Source organism: Etheostoma cragini, chromosome 21, assembly GCF_013103735.1.
Source record: "Etheostoma cragini isolate CJK2018 chromosome 21, CSU_Ecrag_1.0, whole genome shotgun sequence".
Classification (NCBI taxonomy): domain Eukaryota; kingdom Metazoa; phylum Chordata; class Actinopteri; order Perciformes; family Percidae; genus Etheostoma; species Etheostoma cragini.
The window spans coordinates 6,260,488-6,288,078 of NC_048427.1; the positions used below are offsets into that span (position 1 = coordinate 6,260,488).

At 40.7% G+C, this 27,591-nt stretch overlaps 4 protein-coding genes and 1 long non-coding RNA gene across 8 annotated transcripts in view; 3 read left to right on the plus strand and 2 right to left on the minus strand.

The window, feature by feature from the left end:
• The first annotated feature begins 1,149 nt into the window (after nt 1–1,149).
• LOC117937026 (putative pre-mRNA-splicing factor ATP-dependent RNA helicase DHX32) lies at nt 1,150–6,846 on the plus strand. Its single transcript, XM_034860650.1, has 11 exons — nt 1,150–1,717; nt 2,645–2,838; nt 3,075–3,447; nt 3,543–3,782; nt 3,865–3,958; nt 4,170–4,319; nt 4,994–5,185; nt 5,393–5,533; nt 6,079–6,269; nt 6,359–6,549; nt 6,658–6,846. The coding sequence occupies exons 1-11, from the start codon at nt 1,457–1,459 to the stop codon at nt 6,842–6,844; spliced, it is 2,214 nt and encodes a 737-aa protein (XP_034716541.1). The 5' UTR covers nt 1,150–1,456; the 3' UTR covers nt 6,845–6,846.
• Nucleotides 6,847–7,661: 815 nt separating this feature from the next.
• On the minus strand, nt 7,662–9,856 carry bccip (BRCA2 and CDKN1A interacting protein). Its single transcript, XM_034860655.1, has 7 exons — nt 9,583–9,856; nt 9,214–9,288; nt 9,026–9,106; nt 8,838–8,924; nt 8,554–8,741; nt 8,151–8,319; nt 7,662–7,919 (listed from the first exon to the last, which is right to left on the minus strand). The coding sequence occupies exons 1-7, from the start codon at nt 9,721–9,723 to the stop codon at nt 7,749–7,751; spliced, it is 912 nt and encodes a 303-aa protein (XP_034716546.1). The 5' UTR covers nt 9,724–9,856; the 3' UTR covers nt 7,662–7,748.
• Nucleotides 9,857–9,976: 120 nt separating this feature from the next.
• Nucleotides 9,977–13,164, plus strand: uros (uroporphyrinogen III synthase). Of its 2 annotated transcripts, none has more exons than XM_034860657.1 (10): nt 9,977–10,207; nt 10,683–10,757; nt 10,883–10,966; nt 11,062–11,158; nt 11,379–11,453; nt 11,864–11,938; nt 12,044–12,127; nt 12,259–12,344; nt 12,687–12,785; nt 12,879–13,164. In XM_034860657.1, exons 2-10 carry the CDS (start codon nt 10,695–10,697, stop codon nt 13,020–13,022), a joined length of 807 nt encoding a protein of 268 aa, XP_034716548.1. In that variant the 5' UTR covers nt 9,977–10,207; nt 10,683–10,694; the 3' UTR covers nt 13,023–13,164. The 2 variants fall into 2 exon arrangements, with proteins under 2 accessions (XP_034716548.1, XP_034716549.1); XM_034860658.1 differs by having other exon boundaries at nt 10,192–10,211.
• Nucleotides 13,165–13,340: 176 nt separating this feature from the next.
• Nucleotides 13,341–18,228, plus strand: mmp21 (matrix metallopeptidase 21). 3 transcript variants are annotated; one of them, XM_034860651.1, is made up of 7 exons: nt 13,341–13,839; nt 13,939–14,846; nt 15,275–15,410; nt 15,504–15,645; nt 16,168–16,425; nt 16,523–16,695; nt 17,878–18,228. In XM_034860651.1, the coding sequence occupies exons 1-7, from the start codon at nt 13,687–13,689 to the stop codon at nt 18,181–18,183; spliced, it is 2,076 nt and encodes a 691-aa protein (XP_034716542.1). In that variant the 5' UTR covers nt 13,341–13,686; the 3' UTR covers nt 18,184–18,228. The 3 variants fall into 3 exon arrangements, with proteins under 3 accessions (XP_034716542.1, XP_034716543.1, XP_034716544.1); XM_034860652.1 differs by having other exon boundaries at nt 13,939–14,842; nt 15,271–15,410; XM_034860653.1 differs by having other exon boundaries at nt 17,954–18,033.
• Nucleotides 16,978–27,591, minus strand: part of LOC117937032 — a 16,740-nt gene continuing 6,126 nt past the window's right edge. Inside the window, exons 2-3 of the long non-coding RNA XR_004655082.1 lie at nt 26,132–26,137; nt 16,978–17,098 (exon numbers count right to left, since the gene is read on the minus strand). This is a non-coding gene — a long non-coding RNA (uncharacterized LOC117937032). The remainder of the gene's footprint in view (nt 17,099–26,131; nt 26,138–27,591) is intronic.

The window sequence follows — 27,591 nt, forward strand, 5'->3', positions numbered from 1 at the left end:
AGTGCAATTTAACATTTTAAAGCAGTCGTCATTTTCAAGGGCTTTTTCCATTTAACAATGACATCTGAGGCTAATTTCAACAATCTGAGCCTAAAAGCAATTTGACTTTTTGACTTTACGAGTCTTTGTAAAGGACACAGATACTTCTTCAAACAATACAGGTGTGGGATTGTGTGTTTGCTGTTGCACATGATTCCCTGGTGCTGACCTGATAGTCGTGTGTGTGTGCTAATTAGAAATCAAGCAGGTCCACACGATAACACATATATGAGAAGCTCCTGAAAACTACCTTAGCCAATATCATCTAATTACAAGGTTGCAGCTGCACACAGATACCATTTGTCCCCCCCAAAAAGGGGGGCGGTGATGCAAAGTATAAAAACTATTTAAAACAATTGGCATGTATGTTGCCAGCATTATGTGTTTAGTGCTGAATATTTGAACTTTACTTGGGTACATATCTGTTTATTCTACGCTACTATCAGACATGTAGGCTTTATGTTTACAACAGCGTTGCATTAAGGCTTGTGTTATGGTTAGGAGCTTTAGCAGTCTTCACTGATATAGAAATGTATTCAATTCAACATGTGTCGAAGCGGAGTGCTAATGATCCAACAGCCCCCCCTTGTGGAGAAGCTGCAGCCTGTTGAAGGGGAATGGGTGAACTCAAGTGTTTGAATGAGTTCAAGTACTGGTTTCACATCTAATGAAAAAGACATCAATTAAAACACTACTTATGGTTTTATGAAAGCCCATATTAAAAAGAAGTTTTCTTTTTTTCATTATTAAATGTTTTTCTTTCCTTTGTAAATCTGATATATTTTATAATTTTGAGATACTATCGTGTCATATTTATAGGACTGTAATGATGTATTTTTATGTTAAAGTGGCGTTAATAAGCTTCCACTCAACTGCATCCTACTGGATAGGCCTACTGCACCTGAATTAATAGGTAGCCTAGTTTAAAAAACAAAAACAATAACACAATCGTTATTCTCTAAACATTAGATGAGAAAATGAAGGTGTTTATAAGGATATTTATAAAATGATATTTGGGGACATTACCGTCTCAGTCCTACCACTTCACATGTGATTATTTTTTGGATAATCAGGCGGTTGTGACAGTGGCCTTTCCGCCCTGTGCAAATCAAAACACGTGTGAAAGCCATGCTGGGAAGAAATTACGCGCCGGTGCGCACTGCGCGTCAACCAGCCCCAGCCGGAACAACTCCAGACTTTTAACAGCTTAATACATATAATTTTAGCAATTAAGAAACCGAGTGAAGGAATTATGGTCATTTCTCACATAATCCGTCCAAGTTCGCGAACATAGAATATGTGGTAGGCTAGACTTGTTTTGTTTTTTTAATTTCCTACAGAAACCAAATGGACACGTAGCTAGAGGGGCAGGAAAACCTTTTGTTGGCCTTCGTCCCGTTTGAGAAATATATGTGTCATGTCGGAAGAAAATAATTCAGCGGAGCCAGACATTTGCCCAGAAAGTGAGGAATGTCCTGCGGAAGATTCCTTTGGCTTTGGAGATGATCTGGAGTTAAATCAGTTCGATGGATTGCCCTTTTCCTCCCGTTACTACAAATTACTAAAAGAGAGAAAGAGTCTGCCAGTGTGGAAGGTCAGGTGCGACTTTAAAGAAGCTCTGGTAAACAACCAACTGGTTATTGTGTCTGGGACAGCAAAGACTGGGAGGAGCACACAGGTAAGACTGTCAATAATATATATATATATATATATATATATATATATATATATATCTCATAAGGAAAGAAGGGAGGATGAAAACAATGGCAAGTGTGTTTTAAGACAGATTTTTAGGCTACTAAAGAGAAGATCACATTCAATTTGGATTTATTTACAAGGGAAGTAGATGTTAGAATTTCCCTAGCCATGGGGCATTAAAGTTACAGAATAGTGCAACTCCCTTTGCTTTTCCAGCTATGCTCAGGGACATCTTGACTTCCTTCCAGTCTGGATCCAAATACCAAAGCATAACCCAATTTGTGTGACTTGCATACAGTTTCATGCCAGATGCTCAATCCAGCCCATTCAGTCAACAGCAAAATTGAGACGTCTGCTCCCCTTGATTTGATTTATATGTGAAGCTTTGCTATTTTGCCAAGCATTGCCATGTTTATACTGAACAGCAACAACGTCTCTCTTTAAAATTTAAAACAATTTTTAATGCTGTGGATTTCTATTTGTTTTTTTCACTTTGACATGAAGAAAAGAGTGCCATTGTGTGAACAAGCTGTCCAGCTCAGCAGATGCTGTTGTGTCACTGTCGCTCCAGCCTGACAGTCATGCCTCACAAAGGCTCCAGCAGGGATGTTAGGGGACCTCCTGCTGCTAAGCCCTGATCCGCTGGAGCCGCCTCGTGCTGTCAAAGCAATTTTGCATTATTAGCGATAATACCATAGGATATCTCCTGTCACTGTTTGTTTTGCTGTGGGCTTTAACAAAAGCTGTTGGTACAGTCATGAAAAGGATATTTGCCGCTGAACAGGGAGGTCATGTAAATAGAAAAGGAGTCGGAGAAAATTGTTTAACTGAGAAATCTAAAGCACTGTCAACTAAAGCCATTCAATGGAATGTAAAAGATGAACAAAATCCAGTGATTGTCTTTCAGATTCCTCAGTGGTGTGCAGAGTTCTGTCTGTCCGCCCAGTACCAGCACGGCATGGTTGTGTGCACACAGACCAACAGACAGCAGGCTGTAGATCTGGCCTTGCGCGTGGCAGATGAAATGGACGTCAACATAGGCCATGAAGTTGGCTACACCATCCCTCTGGAGACCTGCTGCTCCTCTGACACTGTTCTGAGGTCAGATCACTGAGCTGTTTAACAGCAGCACACTTGAATGACACTTTTATGTCACCCACAAACTATCTCTGTCACTCTAATCTTTCCTTTGATGGTCCACCTCCGTCACGTCATGGATGAAATGTAGAAGCTATTATTCTTGAGTTGCCACTTATGGTTGCTGTTCAACAAAAGTTACAAAGCCTTGCTTTCTAATAGCTCTACTAATAACCCCTTTGATGTCGTTTGTCACTCAGGTACTGCACTGACGATATGCTGCTGAGGGAAATGATGTCAGACCCTTTTCTGGAACACTTTGGGGTCATTATCATCGACCAGGCCCACGAGAGGACAGTAAGCACAGACATACTGCTGGGTCTCTTAAAGGACATCCTGCTGCAGAGGACCGAGCTCAGAGTGGTGGTCCTCGCCATCCCGCCCGTGACCGACAAGCTGCTGAGCCACCACGGCAGCGTCCCGCTCATCAGTCTGGAAGCCTCGTCTCCTGCTGAGGCGGTCCACAGCAACTGCAGCAACAAAGACTACTTCTTCTCAGCACTGAGACTGGTGCTGGAGATTCATCGAACCAAAGAGGACGGAGATGTTGTCGTGTTTTTTGCCTCAGCTGAGGTAAAAGAGAATTGCGTATTTTTTAAGAGTGCTTTTAGTGGATCAAAGATGAGACTGGTTCAACACATTTACTTTGCTTGTAATAACTTCTGCAGGAGGTTCATTGTGCCCACAGCATCCTCCAGAGAGAAGGCACCAGGCTGGGAGCCGAGCTGGGTCAGATGGTGCCTGTGGTCCTGTGTCCACGCCGAGGAGGGCTACTGCCCGCCCTCACTGACCAACCAGTCTCCAAGAGGTCCAGGACGGTTTACCTCTCTACCAAACAGGGGGAGGATATTTGGTGGGCCACCAAGTCTGTCAACTTTGTCATTGACACAGGAGTCCAAAAAAAGATGGTACGTTTCTTTCCAACAAAACGTGCTTGCCTTAAACAATCAATAAACTAATATTAATTGGCATGTGGTTTGGACTTTGAAGGTGTACAATCCAAGAATAAGAGCTAACTCGGAAGTACTGCAACCTATCAGTCAGTGTCAGGCAGACCTACGCGGGCGGCTGTCTGGACCTACAGGTATCTCTGACAGTCTACTAGATGGACAATAGGCCAAAAGTTCAAAACAATGTTTAAGTTTTTCCACATCCACCTGTTAAAGACATCCAAGTATATTTACTGTAACAATGCTTGAGGAAGACTACAAAGTTAATCAAATAACTTCATGTGAAACCACAAAAAAGTGGCTTATTCTTCTTTTTTTTTTACTGAATTAACTTTTTTCCTATAGGTAAATGTTTCTGCCTATATCCAAAAGACAGCCAGCTTCCTTCAGAGAACTCCCCACAGATCTTGGAGTCCAACATAACACCAACAGTCCTATTCCTAAAAAGGATGGAGATCGCCGGCCTTGGACAGTGTGATTTCATGGACAGACCAGGTGACGTAGCCTGCTAGTGGACACTACACGTGGTTATCATTGAACAAGTATTTTGTATTCCCGGATTACTGGTTCCCACAGATGACATCCCTCTCCCACCCCAAAACACAGCCACAGAGGTGTATGCGGGAGTTTTTTTTGGGCTAGAGGAAGCACGAATGAATTTGCTCTGTGTAGCTGTTTGGGCCCAGTCAGCCATGATTTAGCTGACATGACAGGACCCTGCTACTATTGTCTGAGCTCTAACCACCCCAAACACAAACAGAACAGGCTAAAAGAGGCCAGCTCATTAACCACAATGAAGAGGAAGTGGAGGCCAACTATACCGTAATATCTCAATAATCTTGCATTATTTGGCATGGAGGTGACTTTCCCCAATATGCATATAATTGAATGTTTTCTTGTGTAAGAGCAATATGGAATTGTTAGGCTTAAAGCAAATAAGTATAGTAATTAAATGTGTTTAGAGCAACCTTAAAATTACAAAAGTTAACAACATATTTTGGTATTTCGTAAAAATTTGTGGAGTTTGTTGTTTTTAGCCCCCCCCAAAAAAGTACAGTTCCAATCACTGAGCAGGTTTAGTGACACTACTATTTACACTATAGGGGTTCTCTCATTTTGATTTATGGAATTCCTGTATCAAACTCATGCGGCTTCATTTCTTGTTGCAGATCCCGAGGGGCTCATGCAGGCGTTGGAGGAGCTGGATTATCTCGCAGCTTTGGACGACGATGGCAACTTGTCTGAGATTGGCATCATAATGTCTGAAATCCCACTGGACCCTCAGATGGCCAAAGCCTTGCTGGCATCCTGCGAGTTTGACTGTGTGAGTGAGATGTTAACGATCGCAGCGATGCTGTCTGGTACGTATGCGTTCCAACTTAGGTTTCCAATCGGAATAAAATGTGTTCCTCACGAGATCCTTTTGATTGGTTTGTAGATTTACCAGATGCAGATTATTGCGGTAGCTCATTAGTACAATGCTGACGTTTCTCTCACCAATCGGATGGTCTGTGGTAAGGAGTGGCTTGTCTCAGTGATGTTGACCTCTTTGTTTCTTTTTCATTTAGCGTCAAGCTGCTTCCCAGAGCCACCTGCTGGCATGACCCACGAGGCAGTCCAGTGTCACAGAAAGTTCCAGCACCCTGAAGGCGATCACTTCACCCTCATAAACATCTACAATGCCTTCAAACAAAGCCAGAGAGAACAATGTAAGACCCATGAACACAACATATCTATTCTGATCATCCTCAAAGCATTGTTTCTGAATCTGTTCTTCACTGTAGCCAAACAAGGTAAATGTTTGTAAGGTAGAACCTAGTGTCATCAGACCAACGCAGGTTTATTCAGGACACACTGAGGTACTTTGAAAGTGCTTTACAGTTCCATCTTTCTTTACAGGTAATTAATAACCGACAAATCAAAGATGAAATTGAGATTATGAGAGATTTTTAAAATTTAAGAGATTGTCCAAATGCTTCATATTGAAACAATTATTTAAATTTAATTTTAAAAATATTATCAATACATAACATTAGAGGAAACATTGGAGGATATCCAAATTAAAAAAGCAAAACATAGATAATTAACATTTTGATCCAATCTCCTGATTTTTTTTTACATCAACTTTTTTTTAAATTTAAATTGTATTTTATGGGCCAATGTGCAGTTTGAACAGCTGAGTTTCATGAGGTCCATACTGACGCCCAATGTTTGAGTTTGACCAAAGTACTATTTCACTGTATGTTTTTTTTAGATTTCACCGCTGAAAAGTGGTGCCAGGACTATTTCCTGGATCATTCTGCCCTGAAGACAGCTGAGGCCATTAGAGCCGAGTTGACCGACACTCTGAACAGGATCGAGCTTCCCATCTCTGAGCCTTCCTTTGGAACCAAAACCAACACCCACAACATCAAAAGAGCTCTGCTGGCCGGCTTCTTCATGCAGGTATATATGGAAACTGCATGTCTGTTTTGATGAATTTGCCTCCAGTGTTTCAACTGTGTTGAAGATTGCAGTGTCTGTCCCATTCATAGATCGCTCGGGATGTAGACGGATCAGGAAACTACTTCATTCTGACACACAAGCACATGGCCCAGGCGCACCCGCTCTCCTGCTACGGGGCTCAGTCCCAGAAGCTGGGGCTGCCAGAGTGGGTTGTTTTCCACGAGTACACCCTGTCAGACAACAACTGCATGAGAACAGTCTCTGAAATTTCCCCTCAAGTGTAAGTCAACCCCTTATTTTTTCCAGCTCACTGTCATAAATGTCATGCTTGCGAGCAGATTAGAAGTGAGTACTCATGGCTCATGTTCTCATGCACCACACTTTTTAGGTACATTCAAATGGCACCGCTGTACTTCTTCTACAATCTGCCCCCTAGTGAAAGCAAAGACATACTGCAAGAAATGTTGGACCCAGACGGATCCAGAAAATGTGAAGACGGGAAACAAAAAGCAATCACAGTCAGCAGTGGCTGTTCAGTGTTGCCGCAGACTTATGACAGATGTGTGATTCAATGATCAAAAAAATGAACTGTGCTATTAAGTTATTACATTGCTTAAAACTTGTATTGAAGGTCACAAATACATGAGCAAAGGCTGACTCATGTCATGACATAACATCACAATGTAGTAAATCCTAGAGATTTTTATTAACTGGGTCCAATGCAACAGTTGCAACTCCCTTGTGCCAGTACATCTATTTTCCTGAGTACATGTATCTTAAGTTTTGTTTCTTTTCGGGTTAATGTGATATGTAAAGGTTTAGTTTTAAAATGTATGAACAATGCTGCCAGATTAAGAAAGCAAATCATTGTCAAGGGCTGCAAATGTATTAAGCAATTTTTTATCGGCAAGAAATCTACAGAAATGCTGGAAAATCCTCAAAATGGTGCATTGACACAAATAAATTGTATACATCTCCATTTTGTCAATCAAAATCAAATTTGTGAAAATCAGCTTTCTACCAAGTTGTTTTAAGGGGGAATGTGGTACTACAAATTCTGTGCATTTATAGAACTTTAGCGTAAAGTAATTTAGCTTAATGGCAAATGCACCTCTCTCCTACCTGCTGATACTGGATTCAAAGCACCCCCATATCAGCTGTCATTAACAATTAATCATTTAACTTTCATGGTTGATAACCTTGTTGTAAAATAATCCTTTTATAAAACTTGACCTAATGCTGTGTTTCTATTTTTATTAAAATAAGTTGTATATTTATCCATATAAGCAGGGTATTTTGGAAGTTTTCTTTTCTAAATTTACTATAAAAATGTGGTAAATATCAGGTTTATAACACTGGCACTATTGTAGCCGACAGTACCAAAACATTTTCTTTTACAGTCTCTTACAAGTATATTGAAGCATTTCCATGAGCCTGAAGGTCTTCAGTGCGCACAGATGTCTTAGTTTATTGTGGAGTTCACACAGTTAGGTATTCTTTGAGTTTGGCCATGATAGCAGGCATTCTGTCCGCTGGTATCAGCATCACTGTCCTGAAAGGCTTCATGGGTACATCGTCAAACGACCACCTGCCACTCAAACAGGAGTCTGTCTCTTCCTGGACAGAGTAGTGGAACTTCATGATGGCTTGCTGTAAAGAGAACACAGACAATGCTTAAATCTGCACTAAAAAACTTCTAATTAGAAGGTAAAACAGTGAGGCTATTTGTTTCAGCCAATCAGATAATTATAACCAATATATGAGGCTAGTTCACATCAAAAGAACTAGGGAGTTATCCAAATACTGTATGTGTGGCACTTTCTAATATTATCAAACATGTATTTAGCATCCTAGACTCTGCTTGCAGTTACTTGACTCTACCTCATAGAAGAATTCCTCCTCTGCATTGATAAACATGTATTCGTCTTTGGGAGCCCCTCCTCTGGCTGGAATACTCTTGCTTGCCTCTTTGCAGGTCTTGCTGATCATCAGACAGTAGTGACACTTCCCACTGGGCTTATTCGTCCTCTGAGCTTCAGCTATTTCTTCCCTAAAGGACAGAGAGAACTTCTGTTAATTCGCCTGCACAGTACTTTCAAAAGACTGATTTTGTTTTGATACTGCACACTTTATTCACACCCCAGACATAGTACAGATACTCCTTCAATTTTTCCAAATTTAAATACATTCATAAAAAGTAAGTTAACCCATCTTCAAAGTTTTATTTTTCCCTTTACAAAGCACCAATAGGTCAAGTATTTATGTAAAACTGAGAAGAACTAACTGGAGTTGCGTGTGAAGTGGGAGGGCGATCTGTGGGGGGACGTTGATGAAGCGCTCACTCAGCAGTAGCCCCACAGGCTTGCTGGTGTCATTGAAGATCTGCTCTAGCTGCTCTGTCACACTGTGGGTAGCATTCTTCTCACACTGATCCACGATCAGCTCCTTTACTTCCTCTACACATTGCACATCCTGCAAACATCAAATTACAGCGCACATGTTAATTTCTTCCATTATTAGAGCTCCCAGTAGCCAATTGGTCTGTAAGGTTGGTGCCAGTGGGGTTACCTTTCTCTCTGTAAGGTTGAGCATAGAGATGAAGCCAAACACTTCATCTGGGTCGTCATCATCGCTGTCTTCTGGCACCTCAGCTTGCTGGAGCAAAGTGAACGGACGGGTGAATACGTGTTAGAGTCGATACTGGAGAAAGGTCACCTGCAAAATCTGAGATGAGGTTAAGCTACGGAGCAACTCACCTTGATGACACTGCCAACGTGATTCTGTTGAATGATGAGGTCCGTCATCTCTGATGTATTTACATGCGCCTTCAGGAAGAGCTGTATCCAAACACCACAGTAAGTGACATCAGTAAGGCCGGGGCTAACCACCACATGCCATATGAACATGACAATTTAAATGCAAAAAGATGAATATAGTCTCAAACCTGCTGTAAGAGTTTCTTGACGCCATTGAAGTCGTTGACTGAAATGGCGTGGGCTTCGAAGTCAACCATGACCTCCTGAAAGCGAAATAATAAAGCAGAGAGCATTTAACAAAAACAGTCACCTGCCTGTGTAGAAAGTTTCGTTCGTTAATGTTTCATGTAAGGTTACTTTTTGATTAAATGAGTCATTATAGTTCCACTCAGGTTTGTTTTATAAGGTTTTAGTCTAGGCTGACAGCAAGAGTAACGTTGATGCTAATGTCGTTCCCGTTACCGTTAGTGACAGCTGAGTTAACGTTAGCTTGCTAACTAGCTAGCTAGTTAGGCCATGCACAGAATTCCCATTCAATGAATTTGTTGCTGTTTTACCTCATTGATCTCCTCCTCTGAATCTTCGCTGTCCTCCTCCCCGGAATCATCATCCTTCTCAGGATTCTCATCGGAGCTGTTGTCACTTTCCTCAGGATTTTCACCCAAACCAACTGCCCTCCTCTTAGCAGAAGAAGCCATGCTTGCAAACAGGCAAAACGCGTGTCAACTGAGTGGGCGGGGCAACGGTTAAAGTTCAGTTCACTGAGAGGTAGGAAACTGAACGTCTGAAGCCGCCATTACGGATATCACTGTGCATGACTTGCCATTGCTGTAGTTACCGTTTGGGGAGCCACAATGTTGGCATGTCGCCCAGCGTGAAAATGGAATAAACCATTTTAGAACAAGGGGATAGTATGTAAATTGTTTATACAAAGTGTGCCTAAAATACTGTTTTCCCGTTATCAAATGTATAATTTACATAATATTGTTTACCTAATGATTCTATGTTTGTTGGAATAAATCACATTTGTTACAATTAACGTTAACAATGTTGTGTCCTTAGTCAATATTCAATGTTATACCCCCCTTCTTGGCCGTGGCTGAATGTTGCCATGCACTCAGCGGTTTTTTATTTTTTTTATTTTTTTTTGTGTCATGCATTCAGCGGTAGGTACTACTAAAGGTACGTTTATTACGTATAATATTTTTTCTTTTTGGTTATCCGTTGTAATTCATCTAAATGTACCCTACAAGCCAGATAAATTACCCGCTTATGATTACTAGCTAGCTAGGCATTATGGAAATATTTTAGGGGACGGTTACGAGCTAGCTAAACTGCCATTCAGTGTGTCTTGCTCAAGTAAACAATAACAGAAGAGATATGCCACGTCTTCACGTCTAATGCTAGCTAAATGACGTTACACCATACATGCATTTAGCGACAAAGTGTGGGATTATTGCTTTTCATTTTTTCGTATATACAGTCCAACAAACGTGACTCAACAGTATTGTTATCAGCAGGTTGCAAATGACAGTTTTAGGGTGTAGCTTACCTTGCCTTCACGCCCATATGTCCTCAGTGCAGTTCAAGTTTCTGACTTTGGCTTTTTTTTGACAGCAGCATTCATATTTCATCCTGGCGTGTTCTGTTTTTTAAGGTATTTGTAAAGATGCACATACTGCTTCTCAAAGAGCCTAGGGATGGAGAGTCTGGACCTGATCCTTACATTAAGGTAGATGCACTTGTTTCAACAGTGTTGTGTATTTATTTTCAGCCTCTGTCATGACAGCACCCCACTTGTTACGCTTTGCATTTCATTGCAAATTTTGACAGGAATTTATTATTTTGATTCCACAGGAGCTGGCATCACATGGACATAAAGCAACTCTAATTCCTGTGCTGTCTTTTAAATTTGTCTCATTAAACACCTTGTCAGATAAGGTAAATTCCGTTGTTACAATACCTTTTTATTTTATCCATTTACATATTAAACTTTTGCAATTGTTTCTGTTGTTTAACATGTCTTCCTGTTTCAGCTTTTCCAACCAGAAGAACAAGGAGGTCTAATATTTACCAGTCCAAGAGCAGTGGAGGCTGTAAAGATGTGCTTAGAAGCAGAAGAAAGAAGGGAAGGTGAGAGGATGCAAAGGAATTGCATTACGAAATAATAACAAAATAATAATAATAATAATAATAATAATTTGTGCACCCTGTACCTCCTTGATAAATCCCCTGGAAGCATGTGTTTGGTTAAATGTCTATCAATTCTGTGTACTGTGTTTCTGGACTGCTTACTAAGATTTGGAACAATTTCCTCCATTAAATGTTATCCTTTTCCTAATTATTATTTAAGAATGGAACAGCTCTGTGAAAGACAAATGGAACACCAAGTCCATATACGTGGTTGGGAAGGCAACTGCTGCATTAGGTGAGTTCTTGTCACATATAAAAACACTTTAAATGTTTTTTTTGAAATTGGGCTTTTTATGAACCCTTGTTATGTTAATGCTAATTCTGACACGGTGTGACAGGCACCTGGAGCTGACTGAAGTGTGTGAAGTGTGTGAAGATGTCGCTGCCCTCAGTCATTTGAAAATAGGTCGTAGAACAAGTGACAGTTTACTGCGAGGTGCAGCATCTCCCTGACGTGTGCTTCACCTTCTTTCTTTAGTGACACTTGATCTCTTTGTTGTCTGTTTGCTGTCAGAGTTGTGTATTTAGTAATCAAAAGAGTTTACGAATCATTCATTTGTGTAATTATTCAGTAAGATGTTGCTGATCTCGACAGTCCATATCATAATATAAACCACAATCCTTCCTGTTTTTGTTCTTGCACAGTACAGAGTCTGGGTCTGAAGCCTTTAGGCGAGGACGCAGGGACAGCCAATGTGCTATCACGTCTCATCATTGAACGTACGGTGTGACTTTATACTCACACATTCTTCACAGTTCAGTTTATTTGGAAATTTAAAATTGTTCTCATAACTGATATGACCTTATACTTCATTCTCATCATAGGAGAGGACAAAAATATTCAACCACTTTTTTTCCCCTGTGGCTCAATCAAAAGAGAAGGCTTGCCTACGGCTTTAAGGGAAAATGGTAAGCATTCTTCCCTATTGTGCCTCAGGATTAAGACTCAAGATGATAAAAGTCCCATTAGGGCTACACTAATTATGAATTATTAATTGTGCTACCTTTATCACTGTGGGGATCTGTTTCTTTGTTTCCAGGAGTGCCCCTAGAGACGCTGACTGTCTATCAAACAGCTGAACATCCAGATCTCGAGAAAAATCTACAGAACTATTTCACAGAGCAGGTAAACCACATTCCTCCTGCTATTTTCGAGAAGGCTTTTCTAAATGAATTCAATTCAATTCAATTCAATTCAATTTTATTTATAGTATCAATTCATAACAAGAGTTATCTCAAGACACTATACAGATAGACCACACTCCAGAATTTACAAGAACCCAACAGTTCTAGTAGTCTCCTCCAGAGCAAGCAACAGTGCGACAGTGGCGAGGAAAAACTTCCTTTTAGGCAGAAACCTCGGTCAGACCCAGGCTCTTAGTAGGCGGTGTCTGACGGGCCGGTTGGGGTTGGAATGAAGAGTGGCATGTGAATGAAGCAACTGTTCGTTTATCTGTGCCTTTTACAGGGCGCTCCAGCCAGCATAGCTTTCTTCAGTCCATCAGGAGTGAAGTTTTGTCTAGAAGTGATACAAAGGCTGTCAGGTGAACAGCTGACACAAATAAAGGTACCGTCTCCTTATAGGCACACACATGAACTAATGCATGAATCTGTAGTATTTCAGTGTCTCTGATAGTCACTCAAACTACTTTGTTTTCAGTTTGCAGCCATAGGGCCTACTACACAAGACGAAATGACAGCAGCAGGCCTGTGTGTCAGCTGTACTGCAGAAAAGCCCACAGCTGAACACCTGGCTGCAGCGATAGCCAAAGCTCTACAGCAACCACCCTCAGGCAGCTCTTAAGTCCTTCCACTTTATCTTCTTTCTTGGTGTATCCTGTATGATTGGTGTATTCTGTATACTTATTATTTTTATTATGTGTTACCATTTGTCTGTTTTATTGTTACAGCACTATTTATTTTTGTACATACTGTATGTTGTTGTATGATGTATGTTGGCTAACTTGATAATTAAATACCTCAAAAAAATGGGTTAGGGTTAGTGAATATAATTATATTATTTATGTTAAGCTTGCTCAAGAAAGTCAATGTCGAGTTTGTTTTTGAAAATAAAATTGGGTCAGGGTGCTGATATGAAAGGTCTGGTTGGTGGCATTGTAAAACTGTGTGTGTGTGTGTGTGTGTTCTATTTAAAACAGGTGTCAGCAGAAGTCATGGCAGTCCTTAACTGTTACTGTCCACATGAAAGTGAAGGTTTTCACTTTTTACCACAGGTCAACAGCAGTGCATGTAAAACCAGTGGAGCGTGTATAACACATCCATACAATTCAGTTAAATTGAGCAGTTGGAGACAGTAAAGATGAGTTTACTTTTCACACAAAGCTGAAGAAAGTGGGATACGTCCATATAGTCGCACCTGTAGGTGGGTGTGGAGAAGCTCCGGATCTGCCTATAAAGCACTGTGGCTTCTTACTTGTATATAGTTACATGAGCAAACCAATGCCACGATGCTGACTTTTATCCAGCTGATGATTTTGCTTTTCTGGACGAGCATTAGCTCAGCTGATGCAGAGAAACTTTTCCACAATCGCGATCATTCAGATGTGGAGCCCTTTAATTCTCACCAAGCTGAGGTTATATCAGACAAGTACACAGCAGAGGTACAAATCTTACCTTTTTTTTTCAATTGCTCTGTTTTTTCTTCTTCATCTTATGATTGATTAAAGGAGCAATATAATGTCCCTCATGTCTTGTTATAGTTATTTCTCTCTAGATATGGATTCATTGAGCCGGTGAACTGGGAGGAGATCCAGTTTGAAGATTCAGACACCTCTTTTAATGACGATTTCCTGGATGTTCTTCAAGACACGATCAAAGAAAGAACATCTATACATCACTCAAGGGATGCTCCAAAGGATGGCGAACACAATGGCAAAAACAGTCTAACTGAGAGCCAAGCATTTATTTCAGCACTTAAGGAGTTTCAGACAGTATCAGGCCTGCCTGCCACAGGTGTGTTTGATGAGGCCACCAAGGCGGCAATGAACAAACCGAGGTGTGGAGTCCCTGACAAGGAGATTAACCTGGACACCCCTGTCGCACCTGAGAACAGCAGTGCCTCAGATACTGAAAACAGTTTCAGTGAAACTTTCAATGAGACTGGTAGTAACAACACAATCAGTGACATTTCTATTGGTATTGCTAACTCCTCTGATGATGACATATTCAATGTTAAGGACACAGAAAGTGTTTCCAATGACACCAGCATGAATTACACAGACTTGAACATAAGTGATCACATTTTAAACAACACTTCTCTAAACAGCTCACATGATATGAAAAGTGACAGTCAAATGGTAAATATCAGCGTGAACGCCCATCAGAGCGAAGCAGTGCGACGCAGAAAACGTCACCTCGCCACTCTTGTATCCAAAAGCAGGCACAAGAGAGATTTGAGTGAAACAGGTTACATGGCCTTTTCCAAGAAGATGTTGAAATGGAGGCTGATAGGAGAAGGCTACAGCAGTCAGCTGTCCATTGAAGACCAGAGGTACATCTTTAGACTGGCCTTCAGGATGTGGAGTGAAGTGTCTCCGCTGGAGTTTGTGGAGGATACACGTTCCCCATTGGAGGATGTTGATATCAGGCTAGGCTTTGGCACAGGTAGGTCTGACTCAATACATACACACCTATTGGCAAGTATTTTTTTTTGAGGGAGTCAGCTAAAATTGTATGTTATCTTTTTCTGCTACTGTTATTTTCAAGATAGCATCACTTCTCTTTGATGTTATACTGTATACAAAAACTAAAGTACAGTAGGCTACAAAGGTTTTTTCTCTCACCTACTCAGTCAGATTTGTACAGAAAATACACCATTCAAATTTTATAATTCAATCTTGGAAAGAAAATGTAATTTTAAGAACCACCATATTTTAGCTGTAATGGCCATCATCAGTCTTCCACACAGCAGGAATATGTTGGTTTGGTACATTAGAGCAGCCCGCCGTGTGAAATACTGTGCAGATAATGTTTTGTCAAATTGACTGAGAAATTAATGCATCATTTTTTCTGTGCCACTATATTTTACACAGGAAGGCATCTGGGTTGCAATCAGAGATTTGATGGAACTGGTCAAGAATTTGCCCACGCCTGGTTCCTGGGTGATATCCACTTTGATGACGACGAACATTTTACTGCTCCCAATGCTGGAAGTGGGATCAGCCTTCTCAAAGTAAGCATGATCAAAGGAATCATCAGATGAATAATGCAAAAGAATAATCTGGGGTTTCATTCTAAAAATAATTCTCAATTTTCTATGTATTAGGTTGCAGTTCATGAGATTGGCCATGTTTTGGGTCTCCCCCACTCATACAGAGCTGGCTCAATAATGCAGCCCAGCTATCTGCCCCAGGAGTCAGGCTTTGAAATGGACTGGATGGACAGGAAGACCATACAGGATCTCTATGGTACATAGACAGCACCATCTAGTGGACACACGGACACACACACACACACACACACACACACACGCACACGCACGCACACACACGCACACACACGCACACACACACACACACACACACACACACACACACGCACACACAGGGCCAGTCAGGGCCATAAGGATTCAGGCCAAATCCAGCCCCTTGGAAATTTGCCTGCCTAGTTTTAGCTATTTTCAACATTTTTTACCCTATTTTTTAGATGTATTGGGGATTTTTTTTCAAATGGTGTTTTTGTTTGACATTTTTGGTGCTTTTCCCAAAGTTTTAGGCGCTTTTTCTGTAATTCTTTTTCGCTTTTTCTGACAATTCTGGTGTGATTTTTAGCGTTTTTCATTGTCAACAAACTATGCATTTCTGGCCCTCAATGTGATACTCTTTTTCCAGTGTAGCCCTTAGAGAAGTTGAGTTTGACACTCCTGATTTGCATACGTAAAGGTTGACACAAAACCAATTTGTTCTCTAAACGATTTTGTTTGAACCCAGGGGTATGTAAAGGTCGATTCAACACAGCATTTGACTGGATCAGAAAGGAGAAGACGCCCTATGGGGAGGTGGTCATCCGCTTTAACACCTATTTCTTGAGAGACGGCTGGTACTGGCTGTATGAGAACAGAAATAACCGAACACGCTATGGAGATCCAGTTGCACTGCAGGTTGGCTGGCGTGGAATTCCCATGGATGGAGTGGATGCTTATGTGCATGTGTGGTCCAGAAAAAAAGATGCTGTTTACTTCTTTAAAGGTTAGCCTAAAAAAAGCCTACATAAGTTAATACTTTATGTAGAAACATGTTTTCATTGTAAATAGCTCTTTTTGTAAAATGGTGTTTTTATGTACAGGTGCTCAGTTCTGGAGGTATGACAATGAGAATGATCAGGTGTTCAGACAGGACCCTGAAGGTCACCGCTATCCAAGGCTAATCTCTGAGGGTTTCCCAGGGGTGTTCGGTCCCATTGACACAGCCTTCTATGACCGGAGGGACTCTCACATCTACTTCTTCAAAAACACTCTTGTAAGAAATGCATCCTTATCTTCTCTTTGACACATGACACAGATTACTTAGATGAGTCAGGTTAGAAACCACAACAGCTTTGGGGATTGTGTGAGGGAAGGCCAGTGAGGGGACAGTTTAAGGCACAGGTGTCAAACTCAAGGACCACGGGCCAAGTCCGGCCCCTTGCTAATTTTGATCTGGCCCCTATATACATTTAGATTCACAATACGTTTTGGCCCACCCACTTTTTGTCACTTTTCACAACGGGTTTTTTTTCAACATTTTTGGTGCATTTTCCTAACTTTTTTGGCATTTTCTCCCAAAAAATTTCTGTCAAACTGTACGTGAGAATACTATATGAGACATGCAATAATACAGTCAAAGATATTTGACTTATCACATGACATAAAAGCAATAAACTCTATGTCAGGACCTTGATGTGATTCTTGTTTTCTTGTGTGGCCCTTAGGGAAGTTGAGTTTGACACCCCTAGTTGAAGGGATTAAATCCAGGCTTGATTGCCGAACAGGCAATTTGGGCAACTGCCATAGTGACCACTGCAAAAGCCCCATGTTCACTCTGTGTTAAGTTTTGGTTATTTAATTAGTTATTTATTTCTAAATTTATTATAAATTTGTTCTAGAATATCAACTAAGGCGAGTCCTGCATTATTACTTTGCCATTAATCATTTGCAGCCCTGTCTTGTAAAGGGAGCCTCTGTCACAATCTAACAAAATCTGTTAAGAATTCCTTACATTGTTCTAATCTAATTACCATAATATAATTGAAACACATAAAACCTGAGGCACACACTGTATTTCACACAGGAAAGCATCTGGGTTGCAATCGGAGGTTTGATGGCACTGGTCAAGAATTTGGTCAAGAATTTGACCGTGCATATTATTACAGCATTGGACTACTCGTTGTTTTCTGGGCATGTTATTTAGCTGCTGTATACAGTCTGCTGTGTGCTGAATAGGACCACAGAGGCAACAAGGCACAAACATAGTAAGTATTATATATGTATGCAAAAGCAAAGTGTGGGTGAGACCAAAGCCCAAGCTAATTAATTGTTTCCCAGCATTATGAGGGAACATATTAATGCAAACAAAGCTGCTACACTTCCTCAGCAATTTCTTTGTGTGCTGGAATTGAATTGATTTCTATATAACATTGAAAACAATTATCTCTTCAAACAGGTGTATGCATTCAATTTGGAAGCCAACAGCTTGGCAAAAGGCTTCCCTAAAAACATCAGAGATGTTTTCCCTCCAGTGGTGAGTGGAGACCATCCAGATGGCAACATTGATGCTGCCTACTTCTCCTACACCCACAATGCCATCTTTCTACTCAAGGGCACACGCTTTTGGCAGGTGGTGGGCAGCCGCCATCGCTGGCGCCGGCCCATTCTGCCACGAAATGGCCTGCTGCCACACAAGGAGGTGGATCAGCACTGGTTTGACATCTGCAACGTACATCCCACTGCACTCAAATTAACCCGCTGAGTTTGCTGAAGCAGAGATCCAATAAACCCTACTTATGTGTACTGATATGGACTACTGATATTCACCTGTTGTGGTATGTATACATGTTGTCATATGTGTGTAGACACCAATTCTCTTTTTAGATATTTATCCATAACTCAAGATCTTAGACAAAAACAACTTAATATTTCTGTTGGCTAACTTTCAACAAGGTGTTGTTAATGCATCTGCAGCTCTGTCTGTCCCTCGCATAGAGGTGCCAAATGCGTATTGGCATGCAAACTATCCTAAAGGACCTTTTATGATTAAGATGTTTAGAACATTACTGAAAATATACTTATTTATAGAATGGTTACTTATTCTTTATGCACCTTCATATTGAGAACTATGGTGACTTCTCTTGTAGGATATTTTGGACAAGCGTCTTTTGAAGAAAGATGCCTAAAAGTACCTGTACTATTATGCATGAATAAAAATGTAAATGTATTCAGAAGACAGAGTGGTTTCTGGGTAAAGTTACAGATTAAAGAAGACATTTTATGTGATGGTTTAAAATGTACAGTATATCATCAGAAATTATACACACAATGGATGGAAACATTGATCCAAAGTCCTCAGGTTACTTATTTGAACAATATGTTGCTGGGAGGGACATCATATTGATGATGATGACGATGATAGAAGTGTAGATCTGTGTGGTCCCATAGCTTGACTGTCTGATCTCATCACATTGGCACTGAATGTATGAAGCTATCGCTTCCCTATTAATTACCTGCACAAGCTCTAATCTATAGCTGCCTGCAGGCAGGAAAGAATATCCCGTCAATTCATTAAAGTCGAGTCAATTTAATTGGATTTCTATAGCACAATATCACAAGTCACTAATTTGCCTCAAGAGGTTGGAAAACCATGATACTCCCCGACCCCGTTACAAATGTCCCTTCAGTGCTCTGATTCTTCCCTTGCAGTGCAACAGACTTTTGGTCTGACCTGGAAGAAAACAATATAAGCTTTATTAATAAAAAGCTGGAGCTGTTGGAAAACATCTAACCAGTAATCCGTTTCTTTGAATTCCTTCTTATTAAGAAGTGTAAGGTAAATGATTTACACACCATCAATCCAAAAAGACCCGGTTCCAATTGAGATTGAAGCAAAAATGATTCAAAAAGGGACTCGCCGTATTACTCAATGCTGTTTCATTTTATAGAAATCATTTGAGCATGGTGCAAAGAAACAGACATTGATTCTGTAATCAATATGTTACTTGAACACTCATATTAATTTAGCTCATCTTAGAAGATTAAGCTCCTGGTGGGCCCCAGATAACTAGCGTTGTGCTCCAGGCGCTCCATAGGCTATATTAATAAATTGAAGTAGAAATCAATTACAAGCAAAGGAACAAAATGCCATGGTAAGTGGAGTTACAGAGACGGATGTCATGAGATGATGAGTCTGCTCACGCATGTACAGAATGAGCTTTCTGTTATGGCAATAACAGCACACAGATAACTGCCTTTCTTCATCTTTTTCTGCGGATGTGTGCTTGTCTTCTTCAGATAATATTTCTTGTAATTTTCATGATATATTTAGAATTTGAGTGACTACATTGAAAAGGGCATCATGTCTTGGTTCAAATCCACTTACAATTTTAGAGATTTATTATTTATTATTACAATATTTACAGACATATTATCCCTCCAAGAAAACAAATGAACATCCTGTAATTCAGCATGAAGTCGGATTTGTTTGAATCTAATATGCCATATGTTTGTTGTTGCAGTACATTGCTGTGTAGTTGACATCTCAGCAGGAATTATTGATAGACTAATATTGAATGCAGTATGTTGCAGTACTGTGGAAGCTTGTGATCTGTTTGTTTAACTCATTATGAAGCACCATACATCCCCTGCACCCTGGAGTTCTCCACAAATACAATGTGAGTCCCCGCCTGCCATACTGCACAGCTCAATGATCTGTGTTTTTGCCCTAACAGCATTGCTATTGAAGCTCCCTTCCCTACACCCTCAACCTCTTTGGATGCAAGTAAGATAAATGAAATCAATCATGCTGATGGATACTGAGCCTCAGCAGCCTCAGAGAGATTCTGTGTCATGGCACAGGAATTCTTATGAGAGGCACTTGAGAAACAGAAGAAAGGGACAAAACTCCTGCAGCACATTCATTTAACAAAAATCTCCTAAACTCTGCCAAGAAAATAACTTGCAGGGCTGTTGCATCATGTCTGTCTCAGAGCAGTGTGGAGAACATAGGAATGCACTTCAGAACGCTGTAACCATCGGCTGCGAATTGGGCTGCAATGTAATGCAAATGCGCTTCGTCAGTGTGTACACAGTGGTTGTTTTTGCCTCTGAATGAATCAGATTGTCTGATTGTCTTTGGGAAGATGGTGAAGTCTCGTTCTGAAATCTTGCCAGATGTGCGGGGAGTTTGTTGTTTTTGGGGTAGGCTACAGACAGCATAGCCTTGTGTTGTGTAATAGATTTCCAATTGTGCATTTCTAAATTGTGCCAACAAAATTGTTGAGCTGTACAACACGCACCTTCCATAGACGTTAGGCCTATTTTGGATACAGACAGGCTGAAGTTGCAGCTAGTTGTGCTATATAGCTACAAATTGAGTCTAACACTCCGGTCCCTACACTGCACCTTAGGGTTTGAAGAGACGCTTTTTAGCGTGATGACTACTGCCAGCCAAAGAGGAGAAGAAAGACTATACTAAAGCACATTTTCCTAAAGAAAGAATTCTGTTCCAACAGTAGTGAGTTGCAGATAGAGCAAACGTAAGCTAACGTTAATGCTATTAGCTAGGTTGACCTGGCATCAGAAAGCCTGGCAGGATAAGGGCAACTTCTTCATCTTTCCATAATGTTACTGTCAGTGGCAAAAACGAGCGCTTTCAGTTGACATACATTGACGGTGCACATTTGTGTTTTCTTGCTCAATACTGGACCAATTATAAAGATTTTCAAAATCACATGCATGGGAAAATAAGGTCCTTGTTGCCATATAAATTACCCTTAAACAAACTGCTGCATGTAGGTGCAGTGGTGTGTTGCATATAAATGTATGCTCTGCGAGCTCCAGTCTTTCAATGACATTGTTGTCCAGTAACATTTATTAATATTTTATATTTGCACACTCTGGCTTTAATAGTGAACTCAAGGATATCACTTTGAGTATGTTCGTAGAAAGAGAACATTTCCATTTCTTTGTTAGAAATGATGGCATTTTATCCTCACACCTTGTGAATGATGTTGAATAGTTTCAATTTATTGTAGGCTAGACTTGAGTTGATTAATGATAATTGTAGCCTACTTGTCATAATATTCACACAGTGAAAATCTTTCATGACCTGTCTGCCCTTGTAGGAATAGAGTGATTGAAGTAGCAACCTCATCAGGAAAAGGAATAAACAATTCCATTACTTCACAAGTATTGATCAGTAGCCATGGAGGATGGAACAGCTTCCTGTGTCCCATTCCCCTACCCCACTTTGGTGTACCTCAATATTTCCTTATCCCTCATTCATTATGAACCACCAAATGAAATTCAAACTCATTTATCTTCCTGGTGTTTTGTCGTCAAAGGGGTCTAGTGTAGTCTTCAAGCTAAGGTAGCCCCATTGGCATTGATCGAGTTATTTTCTCAGACTTGACAAAGTTCCCACAGACACACAGAAGACATACAACTGTTTAAACAGGCTAAGTAGTGTCTACCAGTAAACTGAGCTTTATAGAGAGAACCTTTAAAATTCTGAATTCTTTAAATTTCATAACTAGCCAGAAAAAGAAATATAGTTTAGTATAGACTATAGTATAAAACATGTACAAATAAAAACAACAGTAACCAGAAGACATCGTCCTAAAGATTGTAGTAAATATTAAAATTCATGTGTTCTATAGGCTAGGCAAGGCAGCTTTGTTACATTTCAGCAACAGGGCAATTCAAAGTGCTCTACACAAAATCAGTTAAATAACAGTTAAAAACATAAAAACAGATTAAACACAAGAAGAAACAGTTAAAAAATATATAGGTACCCTTCCAAGTACTTAAATGTCCATAGAAAAAACAACAACCCCAATCTGCACTAAACTGCACTGCACATTGACAGGCCATTATCAGCATGTATACGGTGAAATGTGGTGTAACTGGGGTATAAAAATGTAAATAATAATAATAACTTTTATTTATATAGCGCCTTTCAAGAACCTCAAGCACACTTTACAGAATCACTGTGGCTAAGCTAAAGGAGGTTGTAGGCTGTGGTAAACAGGTGGTGTTTTTTTTTTCTTCAAATGTGCAGCGATTTAGCATTTTGTAGGAATACACAATCTTATGTCTTCAAGTAGGTAAACTCATCTTTTCTGCTACAGGAAAAAAAGAGGCCAGTAGAGGGAAACCTCAACACATATAAGTGGTTCAACTAGTCCTCAAGACTGCTGTATTAACCCATTATTGTCAGTGTCTATTTAGTAAATCACAATGGTACTCATTTTTCAACGTATTGATTTTTAAATGTGTATAGCCATCTTTCACATTTTTATTTAGACTACCCCACAACATTTTGATTAAACTATTGGTCTTAGATGCAAGGGAAACAAAACTCAATCTTTTCCTTTTAGAATGAGAAATATGTGTTTTTGGACCAAATGCTCATGAATGCAATAATACAAGTACCGATATCTGGTTATTAATGTGTAGATCTTTGGAGTATCTTTATGCTTTTATTGTTAGGTAGCTTGCATTGTATTTTGGCATTTCTGTGTGTTTGTGAATATGTCAGTTGTATTTTGAGAGCAGAATTTTAAAAGGGAGGATTCGTTCCGCATTCTGTATGTGTGCCGAGTTGTCGTAGACCTACTGTGGAAATGCTGTCGTGTGTGTGTGTGTGTGTGTGTGTGTGTGATCCTGAAATGACAAGTTATGGAAACACATTTACCTGGGTATGCACACACTATGTGCTATATTTCAGTGTGTTTGACAGGGAATTTGTAGCTGATTCCGCCGGCATACTGAGATAGAGTGCAGATCAGCATTTTTTCTGTAGTAATAAGCAAGGAATTCAAACTTTCCTGAAAAGCGGATGTTGAGTGGAAAGTTGTTTTGCGCAATAACTCTGAGTGGCATCGTTAACAAGGCTCTGGCTTGTTTACAATGGTTCAAAATCAAGCAGTCTCTCACCTTAGTCACAGCAATAGACACAAATAAAATACTCATGGGAACACACATCATTTTACACACACTCACAAACATACACCCACAAATGCATACATGTGCGCTCTCACAAGAACCACACTCATACACACACAGATGTTCCCCCACATGTGTCTCTCTCCCTTCCTCCCTTTCTGTTCCTGTGCTTGCCCTCATATAAAGAAGTTTGGATTAAAAGAGAAAAACACTGACTGATGCCTTCACGACTGCCTCTCAATTTCACATTAAAATCAATATTTCAAAAGCTTTTTATCATCAAATAGTTTCAAGCAAAGTGCTCTTCACTAAGGACCTTTCATGTTGAGGAGAGGTAAATAGGATTTGGAATTCACAAACCCTAGCTTTCACGCCATCATTATACCGTGAAGAAGTCTGCAGAATAAAGCAGTTTTTAGATGACAGAACAAGTCTTATTGACTTCATATCATTCCTTGGTTACACATGTAAGCAGGAGTCACTATGCCAAATGGAAATAGCACAGTAATTACATGTCTTCTCTTGAGAATAGTCCATGTATCAAACAGACTAATTTGAATTAGGAATCCAAATCATGCAATGTAATTAAGCATTGTGCAGCCTCATGAATAATGCAGCATTCACGTATTGACTAAATACCTGAGGAGCAAATAGTGTGGGTGTGAATAAGGATATGTTTGTCATGCTACAGGCAACCCACGTATTAAGCTGGCCCACTAATTTGCTTTCAACTGTGTTAGAGGAATCTCTCCTACCCACTGCAAGCTGAACCTTGACCTTTGGTTGTGGTGAAGAGTTTTAGAGACAAAACGAGGGATATTCTGGTGATGCCAGTCTGAGTGGCAGCTGCAGGTCAAGGGGGGAGGGATGAGGCCGTGCCACGCATGGCCACACAGAAGTCACTGCCCCTGCCGCAGCCTCCATTTCAAGCCTGGGAAAGTGACAGGAAATGGACGTGCCATGGCAGGTTTTTTTCAAAAATGAGGAAATGTGAAAAATTTCATACCGGTTTTGTTTGATTGACTTGTTTTTGCAGTCTTGATCTCAATGCACACAAGATATGTCATGGTGCTGTTACCACCTGTCAACAAAATAGCCTGTATCTGTTTAGTTCCTCTTTTATTCTCTTCTGGGCCACAGAAACACACCTGCTTATGAGACCACTTGTACATTCAGGAGCACCAAAAAAGGAATTTGTCAAGTGGCCGAGGATTGGGGTTCCTCCTCCTCCCGCCTCTTCCTCCTCCTTCTCCTCCTGCTCCTTCATCTCTCTCCTAGGGCTGTCTCCAGATCCCTCACCTCAGTACCCCCACCCCTTTTTCTCCTCCACCCTATCTCTCGCTTCCCTTTTCTATCAGAAGAACAGATGGGGTTTAACTTGGGGGTGGGGGTGCGGGGAGCTCGTGGGGGCTTCAGCTTTTCCTGAACTGCCTGTTGGAGTCCTCCCCTTGCTTGCTTGTCACCCTTAACAAGGCCCCCAGCCCACACAGAGAATAGGCCAGCCTTTCACACTGACACTGGACACAGTGAATGATTCTATTCTGGGGGAACCTTTCAAAAAATCTTGACACGTTTGCTCTGCAATCAAAATATCATGTAGCTAACACGTCTCCATCCTGTGGTGCATGACGAAACATGTTGCAATTTACCCATTTCTTTATTTGTCAGTTAGTGTGCTGTCAAATCGTAATCTTAAAGTTTTCAATTTTCTGTAGTGTGTACTGTATGTCTTTTTCTTAAATATACATGTTACACTATCCCGTGTTTGTGAAAGATGCATTCCCAGACATCTTTCTGATCAACACAAACAGCATGATAGTTGTTTTTCAGCAGCGCAGCTGAAACCTATTTGAAAATAGACCCCAGAGTTGTTTTTTTTCCAAACAGCTGCCATTATTCATGAATGTCTGCTACGGGATGCATTTCATATGTCAGTGTCATAGAGATTATATTATGTTACAACCTCTGGCTGGTGTGGTAACAGTTTTTTTTAATGTGCCAAACAGTACATCAGGAAAATAAATATTATGCGCTTTTCACCTTGAAGGATGTGTTATGAATTCTAACCTAGGCTCCAGGAAGTGAGAGAATTATGTCGTTATAGTACAAGCTCTCCTCCTTAATGTTCATGCATTACATTTTGGAACACTCAATAGGCAGGAATCTTGCTGGGAGCTGGAGTTTGAGCTTTGGCTTGCTCCCATGTAGGTCACACCTTATTATGGCAAATTTAAAAGTTCTTGCCATGACTCTGTTTAGAAAATGAGAAGGAGGTCCCCTGTGTGCATGTGTGTCACAGATTTAAACGGTACCGTTTCACCTCCTTTTTGGAGTGTTTTGTTTGATCTAAATGAGAATTGGAGAAAGTGGAACAGCTCGTGAAGGAGCAGTGAGAAATTGAGACTGACGTTGCCACCTCACAGCCCTGAAATTGTGCGGAGTAGTTGTGCCAGTCTCTTTGTTTGGAGATTAATGTTGCGTCAGTCACATTCTTTGTATGAGGGACACTAGCCAAACTGCATGGTGAAATCTAGCTACTCCAAAAACACCCATTCTGATGCAGAGGAAAAAAGGAGAGCAGCATTTGGAGAGAATCATAAATTTATCTGACATGCATAGGCTCCCGCTGTTATGAGCTATTGATATTCTGCCAGTCAAAGCTTGCCATTTGTGGCATCATCAAACCTCTGTGTTTTAACTTTCTATGTGTGTATTTGTATGTAGGTGGAACATTACTGGGATGTGTTTTGAGGCCTCACACACAGCTCTGAATAAAGAGGCCCTTCTTTCTCATTTCTTTCCTTTTCTGCAGGCTTTGCTCAGGGGCATGACACATTTCTGAGGGGCTTTGGATCCCCTAGCCTGATAATTCCTTCAATTATTCAATGGATGGCTGGCAGATGAAGTGCATGAATAAGACAAATCTGTGGGCATATGAGCTCTGACAATACAAACACACTATTAGCACTCATTTCCTCTGCTCGTCATTTAAGATACACCATGGCATCCTGAAAATGGGTCGCTACAAGAATGGGTTGTGCAGAGCTCTCAAACTCACTACCTGCACACTGAAGCTCAAACAACAAAATTAGAAGTGAGTCAGAATGCTGAATACCAGCCAAACTCTTAGAGTGAACTTATTACTGCTAGTCAGCTCAGCTCTTGAGGTCTTTCTTTCACTCTCTGCATAGGTCTTTGTGAAATCAGGCCAGTGCTTTTTCAGTGCTTGTACCATCGTGACCTGGGAGAGCTAGCATGCATCAGATTATAGCTCTTTTCTTTAGGAAAGGCCCCACTCCAGTGACAGAGCCACGTCTCTTAATAAAATCCTGATCTTCGCAGACAGCCCGTCTTCCTCTAAGTTAGTGCAGTCAAGTGTAGGACAAAAGCAAAAGAAGGGGTGCTGTGCTCCACCCTAATGAAGTTGTAGGTCCTGTTCCTCGCTGTGCTCTGTTGGAGAAACAAAGCTAATCATAGTAAGAGCAGCCCCAGACTGCTACAACAGAGGGACCAGGTGCTTGTTCTTTTTTTTCCTTCTTCTTCTTTCCCTTTTTTTCTTTGCAGAGCACCTGCCTTTAACCATCTGCACCTGCTGTCTGTAATAAGACAAGGGTGCAGCACTCACAGCTCTCCCTGCATGTGTGATCACAGTTGATTGTGATGATGCCTCAAAGACATACACTGCCCACACATCTCTTATCTCCACCTGAGTCTCCATAAATCCTCCAAGAGAGAAATAAAGTCTCACTCAACATGACCCTCTTTGTTGCCCTGACAGGAAACGGAACTATATGCCTCTGTACCGTTTGCCCCTGCATCTTAAGATTAAACCACTGAGTTGTGCAGACAAAACTGTTAGAACGCTTAAGATTGGTAAATTTAGGAAACCCTGGCCTTTTGGCCCCCGCGATGTCCCATTGTTGCATGATTTTAATCTCCTCAGAGACAGTCTACTGATGTATTTGGTTCACAGGAAGGTCAAGGACGAGCCAAATGCACCACCCTCTTCCTGCAACAAAGCTTGTCAATAACTCAAAGCTGCCACACCCCACCCACTAAGGAAAGTCCACTCTGGTCTAGTACTTTACCTTGGTGATTTTGTTCATCACCATGGACTTATCTCACTAAAAGATCATGGCATTGAATAACATAATTGTTCTGGTCATGAATCAACAACAAAAAATAATTTTCTACTAAACACATATATATATATATATAT

Excerpts from the sequence above, each read along its gene's own strand:
- LOC117937026 (XM_034860650.1), top strand. The coding sequence starts at position 1,457 with ATGTCGGAAGAAAATAATTCAGCGGAGCCAGACATTTGCCCAGAAAGT. Across the intron at positions 4,320-4,993 it reads TGATTTCATGGACAGACCAG|ATCCCGAGGGGCTCATGCAG; the intron begins GTGACGTAGCCT and ends TTCTTGTTGCAG. Across the intron at positions 5,186-5,392 it reads GATCGCAGCGATGCTGTCTG|CGTCAAGCTGCTTCCCAGAG; the intron begins GTACGTATGCGT and ends TTTTTCATTTAG.
- bccip (XM_034860655.1), bottom strand. The coding sequence starts at position 9,723 with ATGGCTTCTTCTGCTAAGAGGAGGGCAGTTGGTTTGGGTGAAAATCCT. Across the intron at positions 8,742-8,837 it reads TCAACCTTACAGAGAGAAAG|GATGTGCAATGTGTAGAGGA; the intron begins GTAACCCCACTG and ends TGATGTTTGCAG. Across the intron at positions 7,920-8,150 it reads AGGAGGAATTCTTCTATGAG|CAAGCCATCATGAAGTTCCA; the intron begins GTAGAGTCAAGT and ends TTCTCTTTACAG.
- uros (XM_034860657.1), top strand. The coding sequence starts at position 10,695 with ATGCACATACTGCTTCTCAAAGAGCCTAGGGATGGAGAGTCTGGACCT. Across the intron at positions 10,758-10,882 it reads GACCTGATCCTTACATTAAG|GAGCTGGCATCACATGGACA; the intron begins GTAGATGCACTT and ends TTGATTCCACAG. Across the intron at positions 12,786-12,878 it reads AACAGCTGACACAAATAAAG|TTTGCAGCCATAGGGCCTAC; the intron begins GTACCGTCTCCT and ends CTTTGTTTTCAG.
- mmp21 (XM_034860651.1), top strand. The coding sequence starts at position 13,687 with ATGCTGACTTTTATCCAGCTGATGATTTTGCTTTTCTGGACGAGCATT. Across the intron at positions 14,847-15,274 it reads CTAGGCTTTGGCACAGGTAG|GCATCTGGGTTGCAATCAGA; the intron begins GTCTGACTCAAT and ends TTACACAGGAAG. Across the intron at positions 16,426-16,522 it reads TGCTGTTTACTTCTTTAAAG|GTGCTCAGTTCTGGAGGTAT; the intron begins GTTAGCCTAAAA and ends TTTTATGTACAG.